At 36.6% G+C, this 26,224-nt stretch overlaps 1 protein-coding gene and 1 long non-coding RNA gene across 7 annotated transcripts in view; both read left to right on the top strand.

Annotated features, from left to right (window-relative positions):
• Positions 1-26,224, top strand: part of LOC136163487 (uncharacterized) — a 490,623-nt gene that overhangs the window by 281,447 nt on the left and 182,952 nt on the right. The window lies entirely within an intron of this gene.
• Positions 1-26,224, top strand: part of LNPK (lunapark, ER junction formation factor) — an 87,462-nt gene that overhangs the window by 25,001 nt on the left and 36,237 nt on the right. For 3 of the 6 annotated variants that reach the window (XM_065931792.1, XM_065931793.1, XM_065931795.1), the window contains 4 exons: positions 1,267-1,307; positions 12,304-12,387; positions 12,467-12,518; positions 25,591-25,647. In XM_065931792.1, the coding sequence (XP_065787864.1) occupies positions 1,267-1,307; positions 12,304-12,387; positions 12,467-12,518; positions 25,591-25,647 (234 nt within the window). The remainder of the gene's footprint in view (positions 1-1,266; positions 1,308-12,303; positions 12,388-12,466; positions 12,519-25,590; positions 25,648-26,224) is intronic. The other 3 variants (XM_065931797.1, XM_065931794.1, XM_065931796.1) reach the window with 1 other exon arrangement.

Here is a 26,224-nt window from a genome sequence, read left to right as displayed (position 1 = left end):
ATCTTATCTGAGTAAAGATGGTTGTTCTCTTTAAAGATGTCAGCAGTTTTTTTCTCCTTTCAGTAATAAATCAGCTATAACATTAAAGACTACTTAATACATTTTGGAAAAAATATAGTAAAATCATCTTTTCTGAAGTTTATATTTCTTTGAATTTTTATGTAAATAATATTATTTGAATTGATATTTAGATGTTTGCTACTCCAATACTTCAATGAAGAGATAATTTTGTAAGTAAATTTAATGAAAAATTAAGAACAATTATTTAAATTCTATTTAGTAAAAGTTTTTAAAATCTAGTTTTTAATTGAAGGATAATTGCTTTACAGAATTTCGTTGTTTTCTGTCAAACCTCAACCTAAATCAGCCATAGCTATACATATATCCCCTCCCTTTTGAACCTCCCTCCCATCTCCCTCCCCATCCCACCCCTCTAGGTTGATACAGAACCCCTGTTTGAGTTTCCTGAGCCATACAGTAAATTCCTGTTGTCTATGTATTTTGCATATGGTGGTAAAATGTTTAAATCAAGTTTTATGTCTCTTCTTTCTCGCTGTGATAGTATTCCTATTTATGCTAGTTCAATATTTCTAGAGAAAAACTAGAAACCTAAAATAAATTTGTAAAGCAGATACTGATGTTCATAAATTACATAAATTATATCCTTTGAAATGATTCTTTATGTTCTACCAGTGCAACCTAACTAAGCATGCAAATCTTGGGAAAGTTTAATTTTGAAAAGTAATTAGTGACATCTTTCTTTCCAAGTCCCTCCTCAGGTGTAATACTGTAGGCTTTCAAAGGTTTTCTTTTTAGTGCTCATTTTCTTGAAGATCAAATAGCTTAATAAAATGTTCTTTCCTTATAAATAAAGAGAACATTTTTATTACCAATGTATAAAAAGAGAATCAGTTTTCATTTTGTAAATTAACATGGGTGGGATGTTGAAAGGAAGGAGAAATTATAAAAAGTGATGTGTCTGAAAATAATTAAAAATACATATTTTTTTACATTTGGGAAAAGTGTTTTATCCTATGTAAAGTCCATTTTTTTTCCAGCTGAGCTTGTGGTATATAATATAGGCAAATATATAAAATATATGTGGGTAAAGATGAGATAACTTCTGTCAGTACACATCAGTGAGAAATCCTAAAATGAGAATGTTTTCTTGCAGTTGCTTAATGTATATCATTTGACAAGATTTTTTTCTTGTATCTTAAGCATCTTAGTATCTGATTTACTTTTGGTTTAAATCTTGTTTTCTAGATGAAGCATTGGATGATTTAAAATCCCAGAAGAAAAAAATAGTAAGTTAACTTTTATTTAAGTTAATTTGTATAAAGCTAATAAATTAAGGACTGAATAATTAATGTTTATATGCTGTAAGTAATGACTCTCTAAGGAACACATATGCTTTTAAATAGCAATTTAATGGTGAAGCTAAATTATGAATATTTTTGCTAGTAAATAATGATTGACAGGAAAAAGTAGTTAGATGGACTTATGAGCTTCTGAGAGTCCATGTCAGTTGGAAACTGAGAAGTTAGTAAATGAATCGTTTTGGAGCACTAAATGAGGCAGAGGGGTAAAAAGGTGAGTATCTAGTTTTATTATTAGGGCCAAAAAAGAACCAAACATCTTATGTCAGTTCTCAGATTTTTTTGACATAGTAAGACTAAGAGGGGAATCAAGAGGATTGGCTATAAAAGAAATTTAACAGTGAAAAAAGAAAAATAACCCTAAAGAAAAGGTGGGGGTGGGGAAGAGAATATTTCTTATTTGATTTCTTCCATTGTCTATCAGCAGTTCTAATTACATGGGCATCTTTTGTGGGGCCAGTTAAATGCATCCTTCAGATGACTTGGAAAGATGAGGACCAAGAGAGAAGAAGGACTTCAGATATTTAGAGGTTGATGTTTAGTAGTTTTACTAAGTGAATTGAACTTGGTGTTTGACTTGAATTTACATAGACTTTTTTCACATAATTATTTTTGAAATATAAAAATGATAGTTGACAGGAGTATCATGTTATATGGAAACTTATTAAGTGATATTTAATCATATGCAAAGTCAGTTTAATGTAGTTTAGTCTAACATCCCATCTGAGCTATTTAAAATCCTGAAAACTAACGCTATTAAAGTGCTGCATTCAATACGCCAGCAAATTTGGAAAACTCAGCAGTGGTCACAGTACTGGAAAAGGTCCGTTTTCATTCCAATCCCAAGAAGGACAGTGCCAAAGAATGTTCAAACTACCATACAGTTGCATTTATTTCACATGCTTGCAAGATAATGCTCAAAATCCCTCAGGCTAGACTTCAGCAGTACGTGAACCGAGAACTTGCAGTTGTACAAGCTGGATTTAGAAAAGGCAGAAGAACCAACAATCAAATCGGCAGCATCCGTTGGATCATAGAGAAAGCAAAGGAATTCTAGAAGAGCATCTATTTCTGCGTCATTGACTTTGCTAAAGCCTTTGATTGTGTGGATCACAACAAACTGTGGAAAATTCTTAATGAGATAGGAGTACCAGACCACCTTACCTGCCTCCTGAGAAACCTGTATGCAGGTCAAGAAGCAATAGTTAGAACTGACTGGTTCAGAATTGGGAAAGGAGTCAGACAGGCTGTATATTGTCACCCTCCTTATTTAACTTATATGCAGAGTACATCATGTGAAATGCTGGGCTGGATAAATCAGAAGTTGGAATCACGATTGCCAGGAGAAATATCAGCAGCATCAGATATGCAGATGATACCACTCTAATGGCAGAAGTTTAAGAAGAACTAAAGACCATCTTGATGAGGATGAAAGAGGTGAGTAAAAAAGGTGGCTTGAAACTCAACGTTGAGAAAAGTTAAGATCATGACATCTGGTCCTATCACTTTATGGTAAATAAAAGGGGAGAAAGTGGAAGCAGTAACAAATTTTATTTTCTTGAGCTCCAAAATCACCGTGTATGGTCACTTCAGCTATGAAATAAAAAAATGCTTGCTCCTTGGAAGAAAAGCTGTGACAAACCTAGATAGCCTGTTAAGGAGCAGAGACATTACTTTGCTGACAAAGGTCTGTATAGTCAAAGCTATGGTTTTTCTAGTAGTCACATACTGATGTGAGAGTTGGACCAAAAAGAGGGCTGAGCACTGAAAAATTGATGCTTTCAAACTGTTGCTGAAGAAGACTCTTGAGAGTCCCTTAAACTGCAAGAAGACCAAACCAGTCAATTCTAAAGGAAATCAACCCTAAATATTCATTGAAAGGACTGAGGCTGAAGCCGAAGCTCCAATACTTTGGCCGCCTGATACGAAGAACCGACTCATTGGAGAAGACCCTGATTGAGGGAAAGATTGAAGACAAAAGGAGAAGAGAGAGGGTGTCAGAGGAGAAGATGGTTGGATGATATCACTGACTCAATGGACATGAATTTTAGCAAACTCAGGGAGATAGTGGATGACAGAGGAGCCTGGTGTGCTGTAGTCCATGGAGTGGCAAAGAGTCAGATAGTACTTAAGAGACTGAACAACAACAATGTAATAAGTAACAATTATGGGTGAAACTAATAAAGGTTATGAAGGTTAAGATTAATGTTAAAATTGTTCTGTGAACTGATAAGATACTAGTCAAGGGATTTAAGTACCTGAAAAATAAAGAAGCTTTAATTTTGAAAGGATTCTTTAATCTTTTTTTGTTTGATGTCCCTCAGTATTCTGTGAGGTATTTATCAAAATTGCATTGACATTTTTGATGGTCGTGAATTGAGTTGTAAACATATTTCCATTATATCTTATTATATTTCTGGCATTTTACATGTTATGGAACAACCAGAAGTTCAAAATGAGGAAATGCCAACAATTCTCAATAATATAGAAGTTGTGATATGATTGGTTTGGTTTGCTGATGTGATGAAGAAGATCTGATAGTGTTGATGAAAGCCACGCCCTACTTGTACCAAAATGGAGAAATACTGATTAACATAGAAAAGGCAAAGAGGAAGACAAAAAAGGAAAAAAGAAAAGTTCCAAGTGATGAGAAGCTGATTCAATGTCAATGGAATTACATGACCAGAAAACAGAATCTTAGAGAACATATATGATTGGGGAAAATTTAACAGAACAGACTTAGAAAATTCTATGAGAGAGCAAACTAAGCTATTTACTTCTTAAATAGCCCTTGATGGAATTGCAAAATAGAAAATGTGCATCTAGGTCTGCCACTTGGGAAATTCAGTTCAAAGTTCAATTGTTTTGTATGTATAAATGGTTTATGAGGCATCAGTGTTAAAGAATAGTTCAGAATGGCATTTCTCTTGCAGTATGATTAGAAAAAAATAAGTTGGCTTCACTCTTAAGGGAACACAATTTGCATTGAATTGGTTGTTGCAGGTTACAGTACTGTTGCTATTAGGAACTAGCCCCTTGTCTTTAATGCTCAAGCCCTCAACAGAGCTGCTTTGTTTCAGAAGTACTTTATACTTTGTTTAGAACAATGGGGGTTAAAAGGTGAATTTATAAGGAGTACAGTGTTAGTTAATGATTGTGCTGGTAATGAGAGGAAAAAGAAGGGACATTGCTTTTCAGCGAAAACAAAATGTAACCAAAACTGATATTGTTCATTGATATTTTACCCTACATTTAAAGCTTTAAATATACTGACATGACAAATAACTATTAGTTTAAAATTACCCAACTCTTAACTCTTTCATTAAAAAAATTAATATAAATTGTATTTACTACTTGATGTTTTATTGAAGGTAGTTTCCTCAGGGATGCATCTCTTTAATCTGGATAGATCTGTAATGTAATTTGTAATTTGTGAATGTGTAATTTGTAACAGTAAACATGAATTATCAATTGATTAAAACATTACTTAGAAAGGAAAATGAGTAAGAACAATCTTTTAAAGCAATGTTTTAAATCTAAGGACTTAATATAAGTATTTACTTACTAAAATAAAACTAGGAATTAATCTTTTATTACCTAAAAAGTCTCCCAAGTCTAGATGTGAACATTTTGCCACTCACATATTTTGTGGTCTTTTTTTTTTTAAACTTTTAGTTTAAAAAAAAATCACTGTTCAACAGATAATCCGTCTCTATCCATGAGCATTCCATTAAAACAGTTCAAAGTCAAAATCCATCAAAACACGAGTCAAAATGACCTCTTTAAGTGGCTTCATGAAAATGCTGTGCTTTTTTCTGATTAGTACAGGTATTTCTGTGTGGTAAGTCCTTCCTGCCATTTCTCAGGCAATTTATATTTTTCTAAGTCCTGAGGAGAATCGTTTGAAAAATTGGGAGCATGGGAAGAAGTATTATAACTCTCTGAGAATTAAAACTTAACAATCACTACAAATGTTACTGGTTCAAAAGAATCTACTGCCAATTGAAAGCAGGAGCAAAAAACTGCTGACATGCGTGTTGCTAAGTCGCTTCAGTTGTGTCCGACTCTGCGTGACCCCTTAGACGGCAGCCCACCAGGCTCCACGGTCCCTGGGATTCTCCAGGCAAGAACACTGGAGTGGGCTGCCATTTCCTTCTTTAATGCATGAAAGTGAAAAGTGAAAGTGAAGTCGCTCAGTTGTGTCTGACTCTTTGCTACCCCATGGACTGCAGCCCACCAGGCTCCTCTGCCCATGGGATTTTCCAGGCAAGAGTAGCTGTAGGTTAATGTGGACATTTCAGGTAACAGGACAGAAGCACATAGAAGAGAAGTGCCACAATCTACTTAGTCTTGCTTTTGTGGCCGTGTTTGAAGTATGTTTTGGGCCTTGTCTCTTGTAATAGTGAGTTATTCTTACAAATTAATGTTAGTAAGTTTATTTATTATTTTTTAAGGACTTCTTTTGCTTCCACAGTTTATTCCATGGAATGTCACTCACAGTATACTGTAGTATACTCTACAGAATCCTGTGCAAAGTGACATTCCATAAAATAAATTGTGGAAGCAAAAGAAGTCCTTAAATTGACAATTTTAGCATATGATTCTGTGTGGGGCTATTAACCACACTAGAAGTTTCAAATGTTACATTTTTATATTACCCAATAATATTTTCTGGCATTTTCCAGTGTTTGAATATTCACTATAGGCTACAGATCTTTGTAAATACTTTTACAGAAGAAATGCAGAGAAGTTAGTGTTATTGTGGACTATGCCTATGTGAAATCAAAAAATAATTTAAAATCTGAATTGTTAAAAAAATATTGATTTCAACAGCAATACTAAAATCAGGGTAAGCAGACAATATTTTCTGGTTCAAAACTGGGAAAGAAGTATGTCAAGGCTGTATATTGTCACCCTGCTTTTTCAGTTTATATGCAGGGTACATCATGTGAAATGCCAGGCTGGATGAAGCTCAACCTGGAATCACGATCCAGAAGAAATATCAATTACCCAAATAGGCAGATGACACCCACCCTAATGGCAGAAAGCGAAGAGGAACTGAAAAGCCTCTTGATGAAGGTGAAAGAGGAGAGTGAAAAAACTGGCTTAAAACTCAACATTCAAAAAATGAAGATTGTGGCAACTGGTCTCATCACTTCATGGCAAGTAGATCAGGAAACAATGGAAACAGTCAGAGACTTTATTTTCTTGGGCTCCAAAATCACTGCAGATGGTGACCGCAGCCATGAAATTAAAAGATGCTTGCTCCTTGAAATATAAGCTATGACAAACCTAGAAGTGTATTAAAAAGCAGAGACATCAGTTTGCCAACAAAGGTGCATATAGGCAAAGCTATGATTTTTCTAGTGGTCATATGTGGATGTGAGAGTTGTACCATAAAGAAGGATGAGCGCAGAAGAATTGATACTTTTGAACTGTGGTGCTGGAGAAGACTCTTTAGAGTTCCTTGGACAGCAAGGAGATCACATCAGTCAATCCTACAGGAAATCAGCCCAGAATATTCATTGATAGGACTCATGCTGAAACTCCGATACTTTGGCCATCTGCTGAGAAGAGCAAACTCATTGGAAAGGACCCTGATGCTGGGAAAGATTGAAGGCAGGAGGAAAAGGGGACGACAGAGGGTGAGATAGCTGGATGGTGTACTGATTCAATGGCCATTAGTCTGAGCAAACTCTGGGAGATGATGAAGGACAGAATCCTGGCATGCTGCAGTCCATGGAGTTGCAAAGAGTCAGTCATGCCTGAGCGACTGAACAACAGCAAGACATTATTTTATCAGTTTAAAAATATGTGTTTAAATGGCGAAACATGTACCCTAATGCTGTGAATTGAAGATGCTTTTGGGCACACTCTTACTAATTTGACCAAAGTCAATGCAAAACAAAAGACATTTTTAAAGAAAATGTTATGTGTTTATTTTCTGCTGCACTGAATCTTCCTTGCTGTGTGTGCACTTTATCTAGTTGCAGTGAGCAGGGGCTGCTCTTCATTGTGGTGTGTGGGCTTCTCGTTGCAGTGGCTTCTCTTGTTATGTCGCGTGGGCTCTTGGGCACGCAGTCTTCAGTAGCTGCAATTTGTGGGCTTCATTGGTTGTGGTGCTTCGGCTTAGTTGCTCTGTAGCGTGTGGGATGTCCCAGACCAGGGATCAAACTGGTGTCCCCTGCCTTGGCAGGTGGATTCTTAACGAATGGAGCACCAGGGAAGTCCAAAAGATGTTTTTCTCTTTTTAAAAATTTTATTTTTTAATATATTTTTGACTGCGTTGGGTCTTTGTTGCTGTGTGGGCTTTTCTCTAGTTATGGCAAGCCGGGGCTACTCTCCAGTTGCAGTGTGCAGGCTTCTCATTGCAGTGGCTTCTCTTGTTACGGAACATGGGCTATAAGGCATGTGGGCTCAGTAGTTGTGGCTCCTGGGCTCTGGAACACAGCCTCAGTAGTTGCAGTGCATGGTCTTAGTTGCTCTGAGGCCTGTGGGATCTTCCCGACTCAGGGATAGAATCTGTGTCTTCTGCATTGGCAGGTGGATTCTTTACCACTGAGCCACCAGGGAAACCCCAAAAGATGGTTTTCTACATGTGGAATATTCATTATGAGACAAGGAACAAGAATATTGGATAGGGCAGTTAATGCTTTCTGCATTTTAAAATTTTGAGAATTATAATTTAAATATTGTAGAATTTTCTCTCAAAATTAAAAAAAATTGACATTTATTTTGTGTTAGTGTTCCCTTCTTTTAGTGTTCTCTGATGAAATTCTATATCAGGTAGAAATAATTTTTATATGTTCTCAAAGTATATAAGCTTGCCAAAATAATGTTGATTCATAATAAGCAATCATGTGTTTATTTTTCTCTTTTTTATATTATTTATTTAAATTTTTGGCTGTGCCGGATCTTTGTTGCTGCCCAGGCTTTTTTCTAGTTGCAGCAAGTGGAGGCTGCTCTCTGCTTGCAGTACGAAGGCTTCTCATTGCTGAGGCTTCTCTTGTTGAGGAGCACAGTCTCGGCCTTTAGTGTTTGTGGTGCACGGGCTCCGTAGTTGCAGCTCCTGGCTCTACAGCCCAGGTTCCGTTCTTACGGTGCACGGGCTTAGCTACCCCATGGCATGTGGAAGCTTCCCGCACCAGGGATCAAACCCGTATCTCCTGCATTGGTAGGTGAATTCTGTACCACAGGGTATCAGGGATGGGGAAACAGTGACAGACTGTTTTTTGGGGCTCCAAAATCACTGCAGATGGTGACTGCAGCCACAAAGTTAAAGACACTTGCTCCTTGGAAGAAAAGCTGTGACCAACCTAGACAGCATATTAAAAAGCAGAAACATTACTTTGCCAACAAAGGTCCATCTAGTCAAAGCTATGGTTTTTCCAGTGGTCATGTATGAATGTGAGAGTTGGACTGTGAAGAAAGTTGTGCACCAAAGACTTGATGCTTTTGAACTGTGGTGTTGGAGAAGACTTTTGAGAGTCACTTGGACAGCAGGAGATCCAATCAGTCCATCCTAAAGGAGATCAGTCCTGAATATTCATTGGAAGGAATGATGTTGAAGCTGAAACGCCAATACTTTGGTCACCTAATGTGAAGAGCTGACTCATTGGAAAAGACCCTGATGCTGGGAAAGATTGAAGGCAGGAGGAGAAGGGAACAACAGAGGATGAGATGGTTGGATGGCATCACCGACTCAATGGACATGAGTTTGAATAAACTCTGGGAGTTGGTGATGGATAGGGAGGCCTGGCGTGCTGCAGTCCGTGGGGTCACAAAGAGTCGGACACGACTGAGCGACTGAACTGAACTGAACCAGGGGCTCCCTCTCTATGTTAAATAAAAAACTCTGGAACTTTCAATATAATCATATCACAGAAAAGCAATCCATTCTTTGTTACGTCATTCATTATTATTTAAAGTATGTAAAATATTTTGAAGAATACAGAGTAATTTATAATTTCAGGTATTCTGAGAATTCAATTTCTCATTCCTGAGTCCTGGTATTAATATGTTGGGTAGTTGAAAATGTGTTTGAAAACTTGTTTCAGCTGCATTCTGAAAAATTGAAGGTAATCTCTGAAGATCGTGTGTTTTGTGTTAGGTACTATTATAGACTCTTCTATATTATTTAAATTGCACAAGTGTTATGAGAAAGTAGTAGTATTTTTTTCAGCTCTACAAAAGGAGAAACTGGGGCTAACAGATTTGTTTAAAGTCTTTCTATAGCTAATTAAGAATGGAGATGTACTTTGAACCTAGATCTTTTCTGATCCTGTGGTTTCAAGTTTGTATTCTTCCCACTGATCAGATGTCTCTCTATATGAAAGAGATTATTTGCTTAAAATGTGGTAGGAATAAATGTGTGAATTAAGCTATTACCTGAAAAAAGATTTTTGATGCAAAGAGCTGACTCATTTGAAAAGACCCTGATGATGCTGGGAAAGATCGAGGGCAGGAGAAGAAGGGGCGACAGAGGATAAGATGGTTGAATGGCACCAACTTAATGGACGTGGGTTTGGGTGGACTCCGGGAGTTGATGATGGACAGGGAGGCCTGACGTGCTGCGGTTCATGGGGTCACAAAGAGTCGGACACGACTGAGCGACTGAACTGAACTGAAGTGCAAAAGAGAATGGATTTGTATTTTTTGCTTTTTAAAATGATTTTAAGGTACTTTACGTGTACATAGTCATAAACATGGATATTTCCTGAATGATGTACTAGGAGTGACAGTCGTTTGTTAAAGTGGCATTTTAGTTTTTAGTTTTGTGTATTGTTTTAAAGATCACAGTTGTATCTAATCTTTTTAAACCTAGCTGTAGTCTTATTCTCGGAGAAGGCAATGGCACCCCACTCCAGTACTCTTGCCTGGAAAATCCCATGGATGGAGGAGCCTGGTAGGCTGCGGTCCATGGGGTCACTGAGAGTCGAACACGACTGAGCGACTTCACTTTCACACATTGGAGAAGCAAATGGCAACCCACTCCAGTGTTCTTGCCTGGAGAATCCCAGGGACAGGGGAGCCTGGTGGGCTGCCGTCTATGGGATTACACAGAGTCGGACACGACTGACGTGACTTAGCAGCAGCAGCATAGTCTTACTCTAGAATTGTGCTGTCCAAATCAGCCACTAGACCCATGTAGCTTTTAAAATTTATGTTATTTGAAGTAGGATAAAGAGGCTTCCTAGGTGGTCCTAGTGGTAAAGAAGCCACCTGCCAGTGCAGAAGATGCTGGAGATGTGGGTTCTATCTCTGGTGAGGAAGAAGATCCCCTGGAGGAGGAAATGGCAACCCATTCCAGTACTCTTGCCTGGAGAATCCCATGGACAGAGGAGCCTGGAGGGCTGCAGTACATGGGGCCCCAAAGAGTTGGATATGACTGAGTGACTGAGTACAAAGTAGAATACAAGCTACAGTTGGGTTCCTTAGTTGTACAAGCAATATTTTAAGTGATCATTTATCACATATTGTATTGTAGCTATTGTATTATGTACATATAAACCACTTTCATTATTACATATATTTCTGTTGTTATAACTGGTCTGGACTATCAAAAATTAATTTGTAGAGGTCAGGGATTCAGTTCTCTGCTATATCATGTAGATTATGTTCATTTGGGGATAGATCATAGCTTGCCTTCTGTCCACATTCCCAGTTTTTCCCCAACCCTAAAGAAATAATGTTACAAACATTTCTTTACATCAGAAATTTAGATGTGCTTGTTTTAAGACTTTATGAAGATTTTGAAATAATTAGAAAAATGTTTTAGTTTCACTAAAACAAGATTAATAAATCATTCATCTAAGCACTTCTTAAATATTATGTTGAGTTTTTAATGAGAAATCTATTAACTACTATTGTGGCAGCGTATTTTAATTATAGTTTAACTTGGTAAATGTGCTCTGCTTTGCGTTTTAAAATAAATGGCCTTTATAATAAACATGACATTTAATGAATCTAAGTGGCTGTCAGTGGTCACTGAAAAGGAAGTCCCTCTTCCAAGTTTTGCAAAAGCATTTTCATTCTGTATATTAGCTATCTGTCATAATTATGACTGTCTTGCATTAAAGTAAAACTTTTTCTGATATTGGGCTTTAACTGCTAAGATGATGCTTTACTAGTGATTGCTTTTGAAATTAAACCCACATATTAAGCCATAAAGCGACTTGAGTGCATTGTAAATAAAATGCTATAATAATGAAGTGCTTTAGTTATAGTCACTAGTGTGAGCATAGAACTCAGTAAGAATTTTACTTAAATTCTTACTGTGTTCTGTTTTTTCCCTCTAAAGTTGTTTGAATCTAAGTAGAAAAGGGAGAGCTTTACCTTTTAAAGTCATTTGGGCAAATTCCATGAGAGAGCATGGCTGTTCTCCCAGTTACTGAGTTTTCACTGCATTTTGCAGCAAGCTAATTGCTTCTGCTAATAAATAATCTAAAATCGATGCTGACAGCAGTTAATTGGCACAGAGATTTTATTTTGTAAAGCTCTTGGCTAACGACCTTCTTTAAATTAATAGCATTAAGTGCTATGAGGAAATAAATCTGAGGAATTGCCTGTCATTTGCTTGTCATGTCTAATAACTTCCAATAATGATGGCTGATAGATTTTTGCACATTCCATTATTGAAGTTGGTGCATGTAATTATTCTCCTCATTATACATAAACAATTAGCAATATTTGGTATTTCCTTGTAGTAAAACTGTTAAATACAAGTAGCATATTAGAGGTTAGAAGCCATTTTAAATTCTGAATTTTATTATTTGAATGTAGGAAGTCTTTCATGCTATCTGGATGTATTATGTGCTATTTATTTTAAGCCTTGTACTTGAATACTTTTTGAATAGGATTTATAAAAATATGTAGTGTATGAGTGTTTTAAAATGTGACAATTTGTGGAAATTTTTGTTTGCAGCTTGAAGAAGTCATGGAAAAAGAAACTTATAAAACAGCTAAATTAATTCTTGAAAGGTTTGATCCAGATTCAAAGAAAGCAAAGGTAAGGCTGTGATATCACCATTTCATTATAAATTGCCCATTGTAGTAGGACACTGTAATAACATTACTGTATTTGATAGGAGTTTGAGCCACCATCTGCTGGAGCAACTGCAACTCCCAGACCTGGACAAGGTAAATAAACTTTGTAGAAACTGCTGCTGCTGTTGGAAAGATCCCTATTTACCCAAGTGAGTTCAAAAGTGTGATAGAGGTGTGAAAAACTTAATGTAAAATGCTTTTATATTAATTTGTATTGGTTATTTGGGATATGACTTAAAGTAGATGGCAGTAAGTTTATTTCATTTTCATTAAAGATGTTATCTATTGAGATTAAATATATAATTGGTTACAGTCTTTTGAAATTTAAGTGATTTCACCAGTATTTTGTAATTCCCCCCCACTTTAAATAAGAGCCTCCTGGAATATCTGCTATTATGAAAATTCCTACATCTTTATGATTTTTTTTTTAGGAAATTAAATGAAGATTTCTGTCAAATTTGAGTTTCTTCTAAAATAACACTTTTAGTTAGGAAGAGGAAAATTTAGAAATGAGAAGAATATTGAATTACTGCTATATAAAAGCATTAACTCTTGCTTTTTGAGGTTATATTGCCAGAGTACTAGTGAAACCATTACTATTATATCATTAAATATTTTGTAATTTAAAAGTTATTAATTTAAGTGATTATATAGAGAATTCCCATGACTAGTGTGTGAAAAGATATTTTTGAGTTTGCTTTGGCTTCCCTTTTTGTTCTTGTCTCTAGAATATAATAATACATAGGCATACCTCAGAGATATTGCAGGTTTGGTTCCAGACTATCCCCAAAAGTAAATATCGTAATAAAGTGAGTCACATGAATTTTTTGGTTTCCTGGTATATATTAAAGTTATCTTTACACCATACTGTAGTCTATTAAGTGTGCAACAGCATTTTGTCAAGAAAAAAATGTATATCCCTTAATTAAAAAATACTTTGTTACTAAAAAATGCTAATCATCATCTGATAATGCAGAGTTGCCATAAACCTTCAATTTGTATAGTTTATTTTGTAAAAAAAGAAAAAAGAACTCAGTATACATAAAACACAATAAAGTGAAGCACCGTAAAATGAGGTATGCCTGTAGTTTGTAAGGCTTTTGTTGCAATACAGAATATACTGTATTTAATTTTTACTCTTATAAATCATCAGAATTGGAGCCTTTATAAAGTTAGGGTGATATTTAGAACTTTGAGAAGTTAGTACTTTTATTAGTTTCCCCGGTGACCAGGGGTATTAATAAGCCATAATAGTTTTAGGTACTCTAATTGGTGGAGATATGTGGATAGAATCTCATCTCTGCCATCTTTTATAAGTAGAATTCTGGTTAATAGAAATATTAGCCTGCTCTTTCAGTGAATACAGAAGTCTATCAAAAGTTATGTTAAAGTTTAAAGATGATTAAAATAACATTAATTTTAGGGAATTCCCTGGTGGTCCAGTTGTTAGGACTCTGTACTTCCACTGCAGGGGGTTCGGGTTCAATCCCTGCCTGGGGAACTAAGATCCAGCAAGTTGCATGGCATGGCCGAAGAAAAGAAAATTATTTGGAGTGTAACACGTACTTTCATAATCAGTTTAAATTTTTCTACAATTTATACTTCTTACTAGTAATTATAAGAAATATTGTGGCATGCAGGCCAGGTTTCTATACTTTTTACTTATATAACTGGTACTAACTTTACAAAAGTACTTTTTAAATAACCTTCGTGAATATATTTTTAAAATGTGATATTTTGCAGCAAGCTGATGCTGTTACTTTAAAAAAATCTGTTTTCTCTCATTATAAAAGAACAGATGTATGACTTTCTTAAGCATTTATTAATAATTAGGCAGCATTAATTCATTTAGGAATCTGAACTTATCTTTCCTTAGAAACTTTTGAAACTCCAACTTTTTTTCTTCTGATGTTGTATTGTAACTATAGAAAAACCATCTCTGGTCTCTCTGATTTGGATTCCTGAGGCACTACTTTTGGATATTCTTTTAGGGAGAATTAACATTTAGCTATAATACAAATGAATTATTCACTTAAAAAAATGTATTAAATTACTCTTATGTGTAGACACCAGGGGGAATAAAGAGATGAATATAGTATGGCTTTTAACCTTAAGAAGCTTATAACCTATTTTTTGAAATATTTTTTCTGGAGTACACTATTCTAGTATTCCTAACTTTTCCAGATCTGTAGATATTAATTACTATTTGGAATTTTTTCCTCTATTTAAAAAAAATTCTAAACTATATCTCAACTTTATTCTCCTTATTGAGAATTACAGTTTTCTTGTTAATTTGATCTTGTTACTATTATTTTGATAGGTGACTTAGTCATACATTTTATTTATGTTTAAGTTCTGTGTTTCTGTGTGTTTAAAATTGTCTATTTCTTTGCTTTAAACCATTGTTAGTTCCTTCCTCCTTTCTTCCCCATTACTCCCTCCCTCCCCGTTACTCTTTTCTCTCCCTCCTCCTTTTTTTCACTTTTGGTTCTTTCACCTATTTCTGAGCTTATATAATAGGAAAGGGGAAAAACTACTAAAGGGTGTTTGTATGTACATTATATGGCCCTTGAACAAATCTGCTCTCCAAACTGAATCTAATTGGGGTGTCCTTATTTTACTAGCTTTCTTTAATGTTTAGTAAACCGGAACTTAGATTCATGTATAATAGATAGCTTTCTCTCATTTTTTATTATTTAGATGTAAATGATATATATTATGGACTTCCCAGAAGGCGCTAGTGGTAAAGAACCTGCATGCCCTTGCAGAAGATGTAAGAGATGTGGGTTCAATCCTTGGGTTGGGAGGATCCCCTGGAGGAGTGCGTGGCAACTCACTACAGTATTCTTGCCTGGAGAATCCCATGGATAGAGAAGCCTGGTGGGCTACAGTCCATAGGGTCGAAAAGAGTTGAACATAATTGAAGTGATGGGAGGGATTGGGGACAGGAGGAGAAGGGGACGACAGAGGATGAGATGGCTGGGTGGCATCACTGACTTGATGGGCATGAGTTTGAGTAAACTCCGGGAGTTGGTGATAGACAGGGAGGCCTGGCATGCTGCGATTCATGGGGTCGCAAAGAGTCGGACACGACTGAGTGACTGAACTGAACTGAACTGAACACAATGTATATTATACTAAGATTTATTATGAAATTTGTGAATAGTTTTTATTGATTTGTTTAGGTTTTAGCACTAAAAGGAATATAGTATTTACTGACATAATACTAACCTGACTGCCAGCCTCTTATCCCCCTTTTTATCTCTTGTATTTATTTTTTAAAAAATTATTGAAGTATAGTTGACATACAGTATTGGTTTCAGGTGTACAACATAGTGATTCATCATTTATATGCATTAAAAAATGCTCTCTTTGGAAAGTATAGCAACCATCTGTCACCATACAAAGTTATTATAATACTATTGACTACATTCCTCATGCTGTACATTATATTATATCCTCAAAACTTATTTATTATGTGACTGGAAGTTTGTACCTTTTAATCTCTTTCACCTATTTTGACCATTTGCCAACTCCCCATTTCTCTGGCAACTACTAGTTTGTTCTCTGTATCTGAGTCTGTTTCTGTTTTGTTTGTTTGGTTTGGTTTTTAGGTGTGACGTATAAGTAAAATCATCTGATTTTTACGTTTCTTTGCCTGACTTACTTCACTTACCAGAATAACCCATAGGTCCATTTATGTTGTTGCGTATGGCAAGATTTCATTCTGTTTTATGGCTGAGTAGTAGTCCATTGTATACATAAATGTATACCATATTTTCTTTATCTATCTATGGGTGAACACTTAGTTTGCTTCCATATCTTGCTATTTGACATAATGTTGCAGTGAACATAGGTGTGCATATATCTTTTCAAATTAGTATTTGGTTTTCTCCTCAAATAGAAACCCAGGAGTGGAATTGCTGGATCTTCTGGTAGTTCTTTTTATTATTTGAGCAACCTTCATATTGTTTTCTGTAGTGGCTGCACTAGTTTATCCCACCAACATGTGAGGGTTCCTTTTTCCTTTGCCAACACTTTTTATTTGTTGTCTTCTTGGTAATAGCCATTTTGACACGTGTGAGGTGATACCTTATCATGATTTTGATTTGCATTTCCCTGATAATTAGTGATATTAAACAACTTTTCATGTTTCTGTTGGTCATGTGTGTGTCATCTTTGGAAGAATGTCTCTTCTGTTCCTCTGCCCATTTTTTAATCAGATTCCTTGGTTTTTTGATATTGAGTTGTGTATATTATTTTTATATTTTGTATATTAGCCCTTTGTTGGCTATATCACTTGCAAATATCTTTTCCCAATAAAAAGGTTGGCTTTTTCTTTTGTTGTTGTTTTTCTTTACTATGCAAAAGCTTTTAGTTTGATTAGTCCTGTTTGTTTATTCTTGCTTTTGTTTCTCTTGCTTGAGGAGATAGATGCAAAAAGATACTGTTGTCAGGATTTATTGCCTATGTTTTCTTACAGGGGTTTTATATTTTTAGTCTTTAATCCATTTTTTAGTTTATTTTTGTATATGGTATAAAAAAGTGGTCTAGTTTGATTCTTTTGGGTTTAACTGTCCAATTTTCCCAATACTATTTATTGAAGAGACTTTCACCACTTGATACTTTTGCCTCCTTTGTCATAGATTAATTGATTATAATCATGGCTTATTCCTGAGCTTTGTTCCTTTCTGTTGATCTATGTGACTGCTTTTGTGAGCACTACACTATTTTGATTAGTATGTGTGCATGCATGCTCAGTCACTTTGTTGTGTCTGGCTCTTTGTGACTCCACGGACTTCAGCCTGTCAGTCTCCTCTTTCCATAGGATTTTCCAGGCAAGAATACTAGAGTGGATTGTCATTTCCTCCTCCAAGAGATCTTCCCAACCCAGAGACTGAACCCGTGTCTCCTGCATTGGCATGCATGCTAAGTTGCTTCAGTTGTGTCTGACTGTTTGCTACCTCATGGACTGTAGCCCACCAGGCTCCTCTGTCCATGGGATTCTGCAGGCAGGAATATTGGAGTGGGTTGCCATGCCCTCCTCCAGGGGATCTTCCTGACCCAGGGATCAAACCCACGTCTCTTATGTCTCCTGCATTGGCAGGTGGGTTCTTTACCACTAGTGCCATCTGGGAAGCCCTTTGATTATTATAGCTCTGTAGTATAATTTGAACTCTGGGAGTATGCTAACTCTGTCTTTGTTCTTCTTTACTTATTTGGAGTCTTTTGTGGTTCCATATCAATTTTAGGATTATTTGTTCTAGTTTTGTGTAAACTGCCATTGATATTTTGATAGAGATTGCACTGACGTAGTATGGACATTTTGAGTGTTAATTCTTCCAACCCATGAGCATGGTATATCTTTCCATTTATTTGCTTCATTATCAATTTTTTTTATTAGTATCTTACAGTTTTCAGAGTACAGGTCTTTCACCATCTTACTTAAATTTATTTCTAGTTATTTTTGATGCATCTTTTTGATGCAATTATAAATGAGATTGTTTTCTTAATTTTTTTCCTTTCTGATAGTACATTATTAGTGTATAGAAATGAAACAGACTTCCATATATTAAATTTGTATCCTTCAACTTTATTGAATTAATAAGTTGGTTTGAAAGTTTTTTTGTGATGTCTTTAGGGTTTTGTATATTCAATATCATGTTCTCTGCAAATAGTGACAGTTTTATTTCTTCTCTTCCAATTTGGATTCTTTTTCTTGTCTGATGGCTGTGGCTGGGACTTCCAATACATGTTGAATAAATGTGGTGAGAGTGGGCATTTTTGTCTCTTTCCTGATCTTAGATGAAAAGGTTTCAGCTTTCTCTGCTGAGTCTTAGCTGTGGGTTTGTCATCAGTTCAGTTCAGTCACTGATTAGTGTCCAACTCTTTGTGAACCCATGTATTGCAGCATGCCAGGCCTCCCTGTCCATCACCAATTCCCGGAGTTTACTCAAACTCATGTCCATTGAGTCAGTGATGCCATCCAACCATCTCATCCCGTCTCATCTTCACATCAGGTGACCAAAGTATTGGCGTTTCAGCTTCAACATCAGTCCTTCCAATGAATATCAGGACTGATTTCCTTTAGGATTGACTGGTTGGATCTCCTTGCAGTCCAAGGGACTCTCAAGAGTCTTCTCCAATATCACAGTTCAAAAGCATCAATTCTTCAGCACTCAGCTTTCTTTACAGTCAGTCCTACTCTCACATCCACACACAACTACTGGAAAAATCAGAACTTTGACTAGGCGGACCTTTGTTGGCAAAGTAATGTTTCTGCTTTTTAATATGCTGTCTAGGTTGGTCATAACTTTTCTTCCAAGGAGCAAGCATCTTTTAATTTCATGGTTGCAGTCACTATCTGCAGTGATTTTGAAGCCCTGAGAAGTCGTCATTGTGTCCACTATTTCCCCATCTATTTGCCATGAAGTGATGGGACCAGACCATGATCTTAGTTTTCTGAATGTTGAGTTTTAAGCCAACTTTTTCACTCTCCTCTTTCACGTTCATCAAGAGGCTCTCTAGTTCTTCTTTGCTTTCTGCCATAAGGGTGATATCATCTGCATATCTGAGGTTATTGATATTACTCCCAGCAGTCTTGATTCCAGCTTGTGCTTCATCAAGCCCAGCATTTCTCATGATATACTCTGCATGTAAGTTAAGTAAGCAAGGTGTCATATATGGACTGTATTATATTGAGGTATATTTCCACCATACCCATTTTGTTGAGAGTTTTTATCATAAATGGATGTTGGATTTTTGTCAAATGCTTTTTTGACATCTATTGAGATAATCATGATTTTTATCTTTTTATCTTTTGTCTTGTTAACATGGTATATAACATTAACTGATTTTTGGATATTGAACCATCCTTGCATCCTTGGGATAAACTCCACTTGATTGTGGTGTATGATCATTTTAATGTATTGTTCAATTTGGTTTGCTAGTATTTTATTGAAGATTTTTACATCTTTGTTTATCCAGGGGTATTGGCTTATAATATTTTTACAGTGTCTTTATCTGATTTTGGTATAAGGGTAAAGGGGACACTGTTGGAATGCATTTGGGTGGGATCCTTCTTTTTTTGGGATAGTTTGCAAAAGATAGGTATTTACTCTTCTTTAAATGTTTGGTAGAATTCTCTTGTGAAGTCATTTGGTCCTGGACTTTTGTTGGGGTTTTTGTTTGATTACCAATTCAGTTTCATTATTGGTAACTATAGTCTGTTCATATTTGCTATTTCTTTATGGTTCAGTCTCGGGAGATTGTATGTTTCTGTTGTATTGATTGTAACTTCTTTTATTTCTGATTTTATTTATTTGGGTCCTGTCTTTTTTTTTCTTGATGAGTCTGGATAAAGTTTTATCAATTTTGTTTATCTTTTCAAAGAATCAGTTTTTAGGTTCACTGATCTTTATTATTTTTTAGTTTCTGTTTCATTTATTTCTGCTCTGATCTTTATTAGTTTCTTCCTTCTGCTAACTTTGGGGTTTTGTTTATTCTTTTTTCCCCAGTTTCTTTAGGTGCAATGTTAAATGGTTTACTTGAGATTTTTCTTATTTCTTGAGTAGGCTTGTATCACTGTAAACTTAGCTGTTAGAACTGCTTTTGCTGTGCCCCATAGATTTGATATGTTGTATTTCTGTTTTTTTTTATCTCAAGGTACTTTTAAATTTCCCCTTTGATTTCTTCATTGACCAGTTTGTTGTTTAGTAGCATATTGCTTAGCCTCTGTGTGTTTGTAGTTTTCTATTTTTTTCTTGTAATTGTTTTCTAGTCTTATACTGTTGTGATCGGAAAAGATGCTTGATATAATTTCAGTCTTCTTAATTTATTGGGACTTGTTTTGTGGCCAAGCATGTGATCTATCTTGGAGAATGTTCGATATGCAATTGAAAAGAATGTATTCTGCTGCTTTTGGATGGAATGTTTAGTGTATTTATATATAAAGTCTTTCTGGTATAGTGTGTCATGTAAGGCCAATGTTTTAAATTGATTTTTGCCTGGCTAATCTGTCTATTGATATAAATGGAGCATTAGCGGTCCCTACTATTATTGTGTTATTGTCTCTTTCTCCCTTTATGTCTGTTAATATTTGCTTTATATTTTTAGATGCTTTTACGTTGGTACATAGATATTTACAAGTGATATGACTTGTAAGATTCATCCATTTATCCTTGTGTAATGCCCTTTGTTTCTTGTTACAATTTTTGCTTTAAATTAAGTCTGTAGTTTAAAGTTTTCTCATGTAAGTATTGCTGCCCCAGCTTTCTTTTTGTTTCCATTTGTATGGAATATCTTTCCCTATTCCACTGCTTTCCATCTGTAAGTATCTTTAAATCTGAAGTGTCTTGTAGACATTTTATGTATGGGTCTTGATACTGTAATCCATTCAGCTACCCGTTGTCTTTTGATTACGGTATTTTTGTCCATTTATATATAAAGTAATTATTACCATTTTGTTATTTGTTTCTGATGTCTTTGTAGTTCTTCTCTGTTTCCTCTTCTCTTGCGATTTTATGGATATCTTTAGCATTATGTTTGGATTCTTTTTTTGTTCTGTGTGTGTGTTTTGTACTTTTATTTGTTTCTGTATATGTATTATATATTGCTGTCTGTTTTAAGTGATGATCTTCTTTAAGTTCAAATGCTTTCCCAAAGCCCTACATTTTTACCCCCCACATCATATTTTATGTTTTTGATGTCATATTTCACATTTTAAATTTTGTGTATTCCATAACTACGTATTGTAGATAAGATGATTTTACTACTTTTGCCTTTCATCCTTTCTACTAGCTTTATAAGTGACTGATCCACTTCCTCCAGTATATATTTACCATTACAAGTGAGACTTTTCCTTCATAATTTTCTTATTTCTGTTTTTTTTTTTTCCCTTTCCCCCTAGAGAAGTGGCTTTAACTTTTCTTGTCAGTTCAGTCACTCAGTCGTGTCTGACTCTTTGCAACGCCATGGACTGCAGCTCGCCAGGCTTCGCCGTTCATCACAAACTCCCAGAGCTTGCTCAAACTCATGTCCATTGTGTTGGTCATGCCATCCAACTATCTCATCCTCTTTCATCCCCTTCTCCTGCTTTTGATCTTTCCCAGCTCAGGGTCTTTTCAAATGAGTCAGCTCTTCACATCACGTGGCCAAAGTATTGGCTTCAACATCAGTCCTTCCAATGAATATTCAGGACTAATTTCCTTTAGGATTGACTGGTTGGATCTCCTTGCAGTCTAATGGACTCTCAAGAGTCTTTTCCAACACAACAGTTCAAAAGCATCAATTCTCTGGCGCTCAGCTTTCTTTATCGTCCAACTCTTACATCCATACATGACCACTAGAAAAACCATAGCTTTGACTAGATGGAGCTTTGTTGGTGAAGTAATATTTCTGCTTTTTAATATGCTGTCTAGGTTGGTCATAGCTTTTCTTCCAAGGAGCAAGCATCTTTTAATTTCATGGCTGCAGTCACCATCTGCAGTGATTTTGGAGCCCAAGAAAATAAAGTCTTTCATTGTTTCTATTGTTTCCCCATCTGCTTGCCATGAAGTGATGGGACCAGATGCTGTGATCTTAGTTTTCTGAATGTTGAGTTTTAAGCCAACTTTTCACTCTCTTCTTTCATGTTCATCAAGAGGCTCTTTAGTTTTTTGCTTTCTGCCATAAGGGTAGTGTCATCTGTGTATCTGAGGTTATTGCTATTTCTCCTGGCAATCTTGATTCCAGCTTGTGCTTCCTCCAGCCCAGCATTTCTCATAATGAACTCTGCATAGAAGTTAAATAAGGAGGGTGACAATATACAGCCTTGATGTACTCCTTCCCCAATTTGGAACCCGTCTGTTGTTCCATGTCTGGTTCTAACTGGTGCTTCTTGATCTGCATACAGGTTGCCCAGGAAATAGGTAAAGGTCTGGTATTCCCATCTCTTTAAGAATTTTCCAGTTTGTCATGATCCACACATTCAAAGGTTTTGGCATAGTCAATAAAACAGAAGTAGATGTTTTTCTGGAACTCTCTTGCTTTTTCAATGATCCAACGGATGTTGGGAATTTGATCTCTGGTTTCTCTGCCTTTTCTGAATCCAGCTTGAACACCTGGAAGTTCATGGTTCACATACTGTTGAAGCCTGGCTTGGAGAATTTTGAGCATTACTTTGCTAGTGTGTGAGTGGAATGCAATTGTGCGGTAATTTGAGTGTTGTTTGGCATTGCCTTTCCTTGGGATTGAAACTGACCAAATTCCTTTCATTTCTTTGGGAATGAAAACTGACCTTTTCCAGTCCTGTGGCCATTGATGAGTTTTCCAAATTTGCTGGGATATTGAGTGCAACACTCTCACAGCATCATCTTTTATGATTTGAAATAGCTCAGCTGGAATTCCATCACCTCCACTAGCTTTGTTGGTAGTGATGATTCCTAAGGCCCACTTGACTTTGCCTTCCAGGATATTTGGCTCTAGGTGGGTGGTCACACCATTCTGGTTACCTGGGTCATGAGGATTTTTTTGGTATAGTTATTCTGTGTAATCTGCCATCTCTTCTTAATATCTTCTTCTTCTGTTAGGTACATACCATTTCTGCCCTTTATTGTGCCCATCTTTGCATGAAATGTTACCTTGGTATCTCTAATTTTCTTGAAGAGATCTCTAGTCTTTCCCATTCCATTCTATTCTCTAGTCTATCCCATTCTTTTCCTCCTTTTCTTTGCATTGATCACTGAGAAAGGCTTTCTTACCTTGCCTTGCTATTCTTTGGAACTCTGCCTTCAAATGTGTATATCTTTCCTTTTCTCTTTTGCCTTTAGCTTGTCTTTTCTCATCTAACTTGTAAGGCCTCCTCAGACAACCTTTTGCATTTCTTTTTCTTGGGGATGGTCTTGATCTCTGTCTCCTGTACAGTGTTACAAACCTCTGTCCATAGTTCTTTAGGGACTCTGTCTATCAGATATAATCCCTTGAATCTATTTCTCACTTCTAGTGTACTGTTGTAAGGGATTTGATTTAGGTCATACTTGAGTGGTCTAGTGGTTTTCCCTACTTTCTTCAATTTAAGTCTGACTTTTGCAATAAGTTCTCGATCTGATCTACAGTCAGCTCCTAGTCTCATTTTTGCTGACCAAATAGAGCTTCTCCATCTTTGGCTGCAAAGAATGTAGTCAGTCTGATTTTGGTATTGACCATCTGGTGATGTTCATGTGTAGAGTCTTCTCTTTTGTTGTTGGAAGAGGGTGTTTGCTATGACCAGTGCGTTCTCTTGGCAAAACTCTGTTAGCCTTTGCCTTGCTTCATTTTGTACTGCAAAGCCAAATCTGCCCATTACTCCAGGCATCTCTTGTCTTCCTACTTTTGCATTCCAGTCCCCTATAATGAAAAGACATCTTTTTTGGGTGTTTATTCTAGAGGGTTTTGTAGGTCTTCATAGACCTGTTCAGCTTCAGCTTCTTCAGCATTACTGGTTGGAGCAGAGACTTGGATTACTGTGATATTGAATGGTTTGCCTTGGAAATGAACAGAGATCATTCTTTCATTTTTGAGGTTGCACCCAAGCACTGCATTTTGGACTCTTGTTGACTATGAGGGCTATTCCATTTCTTCTAAGGGATTCTTGCCCACAGTAGTAGATATAATGGTCATCTGAGTTAAATTCTCCCATTCTAGTCCATTTTAGTTCACTGATCCCTCAAATTTTGTTGTTCACTCTTGCCATCTTCTGTTTGACCACTTCCGATTTACCTTGATTCATGGACCTAACATTTCAGGTTCCTATGCAATATTGTACTTTACAGCATTGGACTTTTTTTCCATCACCAGGCACATCCACAACTGGGTGTTGTTTTCTCTTTGGTTCCGTCTCTTCATTCTTTTTGGTTATTTCTCCACTATTCTCCAGTAGCATATTGGGCACCTACTGACCTGGGAAGTTCATCTTTCCATATCCCATTCTTTTGCCTTTTCATACTGCTCATGGTATTCTCAAGGCAAGAATACTGAAATGGTTTGCCATTGCCTTCTCCAGTGGACCAACACCCCAATAGTGTTCATGGGGTTCTCAATACTGAAGTATTCTTGCCTTGAGAACTCCATGAACAGTATGAACTTTCCTTGTAAGGTTGGTTTAATGGTGGTGATCTCCTCCAGCTTTTTGTTGTCTAAAACTCTACCTCTCCTTCAATTCTGAATGATAACCTTGCTGGGTAGTTTTCTTGATTGAAGTTTCTTTTTTTCCCCTCCATTACTTTGAATATATTTTGCCACTCTTTTCTGACCTTCGAAGTTTCTGCTGAAGAGTTAGCCGATAGTCTTATGGGTGACTAGTTGTTTTTCTCCTGTTGGTTTTAAGATTTTCTCTTTATCTTTTGACATTTTAAATATAATGTGTCTTGCTGTGGACCTCATTGGGTTTATCTTCTTTGGGACTGTCTGTTCTTCCAGGACCTGGATGTTTGTTTCCTTCCTCACACTGGGGCGGTTTTAGGCCATTATTTCTTCAAATAACTTCTCTACCCTTTTGTCTGTCTCTTCCTTCTGAATCCCTGTAATGCGAATGTTAGTGCACTTACTTGATGTTGTCCCCCAGGTCCCTTACCAGTGGTTCCCAGTGTTTTTGGCCCCTGGGATCGGTTTTGCAGAAGACAGTTTTTTCACGGACTGGGGAGGAGAGGTGGTTTCAGGATGACTCAAGCACATTACACTTACTGTACACTTACTTTCTTTTATTATTACATCAGCTTCACCTCACATCATCAGACATTAGATCCCAAAGGTTTGAGACCCCTGCCTTATAACTTTCTCATTTTTCTGAGTTCTTTATCTTTTTTTCTGTTCAGCATGTGTAGTTTCCACTTCTGTGTCTTTCAGATAACCAGTCTGTTCTTCTGTATCATCTAATCTCCCATTGATTCCCTCTCGTATGTTTTCCATCTGGGTTATTGTACTTCAGCTCTGATTTTTAAGCATATTTTCCATCTCTGTGAAGTTCTCATTGTGGTCATCCATTCTTATTCTGAGTTTGGTGAACATCTTTATAATTATTACCTTCAATTCTTTATCAGATAGATTGTTTATTTCCATTTCATTTAGTCGTTTTTCTGAGAGTGTCTTGTTCTTTCATTTGGATCATTCTCATTTGGCCTAATTCTCTGTGTTTGTTTCTTTGTGTTAGGTGGACCCATTACTTTTCTTGATTTTGGAGAAGTGGTCTTATGTAGGAGGTGTCCAGGTACATGCTTTCTTCTATCCATCAAAAGATGCTTCAGGGGTGTACCCTTTGTGGACTATATGCACCTTTCTATTGTTGCAGGACCAACCGATATGGGTTTGCTGGTATGTGGAGCTGGCCCCTGGGCTCCGGTAGCTGAGATGAACTGCTTCATGTTATTATTAGGGGTACTTGGGTGGACAGTGCAGACTCTTCACATCTGGCTCTGAGGCCTGCTGCCATTCAATTTCTGTTAGCACAGTGGTAGGTGAGGCAGGCCCCTGGTGTTAATAAGCTCAAGAAAGGATTCCAAAATGGCACCTGCCACTTCTAGTGTCATCAAGGTAATATGAGATCACAAAAGTGGCTGCTTGACAGCATCTCAGTCCTCAGGGGGAGTCCCAGCAGAATGTTTTTCAAGATCAGCAGGTAGCTTTAACCCTGGCTTGTCTCACACTGCTGCCTTGTGCTTAATTTCAGATTGTGTGTGTTTTTTCCTGCACCTTTAAAGGGGTGTGTCTCAGTTTCCTACACCCTTCTGGCTCTCCCAAGTGTGAGCCCTGTTGGTTTTCAAAGTCAGACATTTTGGGGGCTTATC

Source organism: Muntiacus reevesi, chromosome 3 (assembly GCF_963930625.1).
Source record: "Muntiacus reevesi chromosome 3, mMunRee1.1, whole genome shotgun sequence".
NCBI classification, from domain to species: domain Eukaryota; kingdom Metazoa; phylum Chordata; class Mammalia; order Artiodactyla; family Cervidae; genus Muntiacus; species Muntiacus reevesi.
The sequence above is the reverse complement of the archived record's forward strand: the minus strand, read 5'-3'. Positions and strand labels throughout refer to the sequence as shown.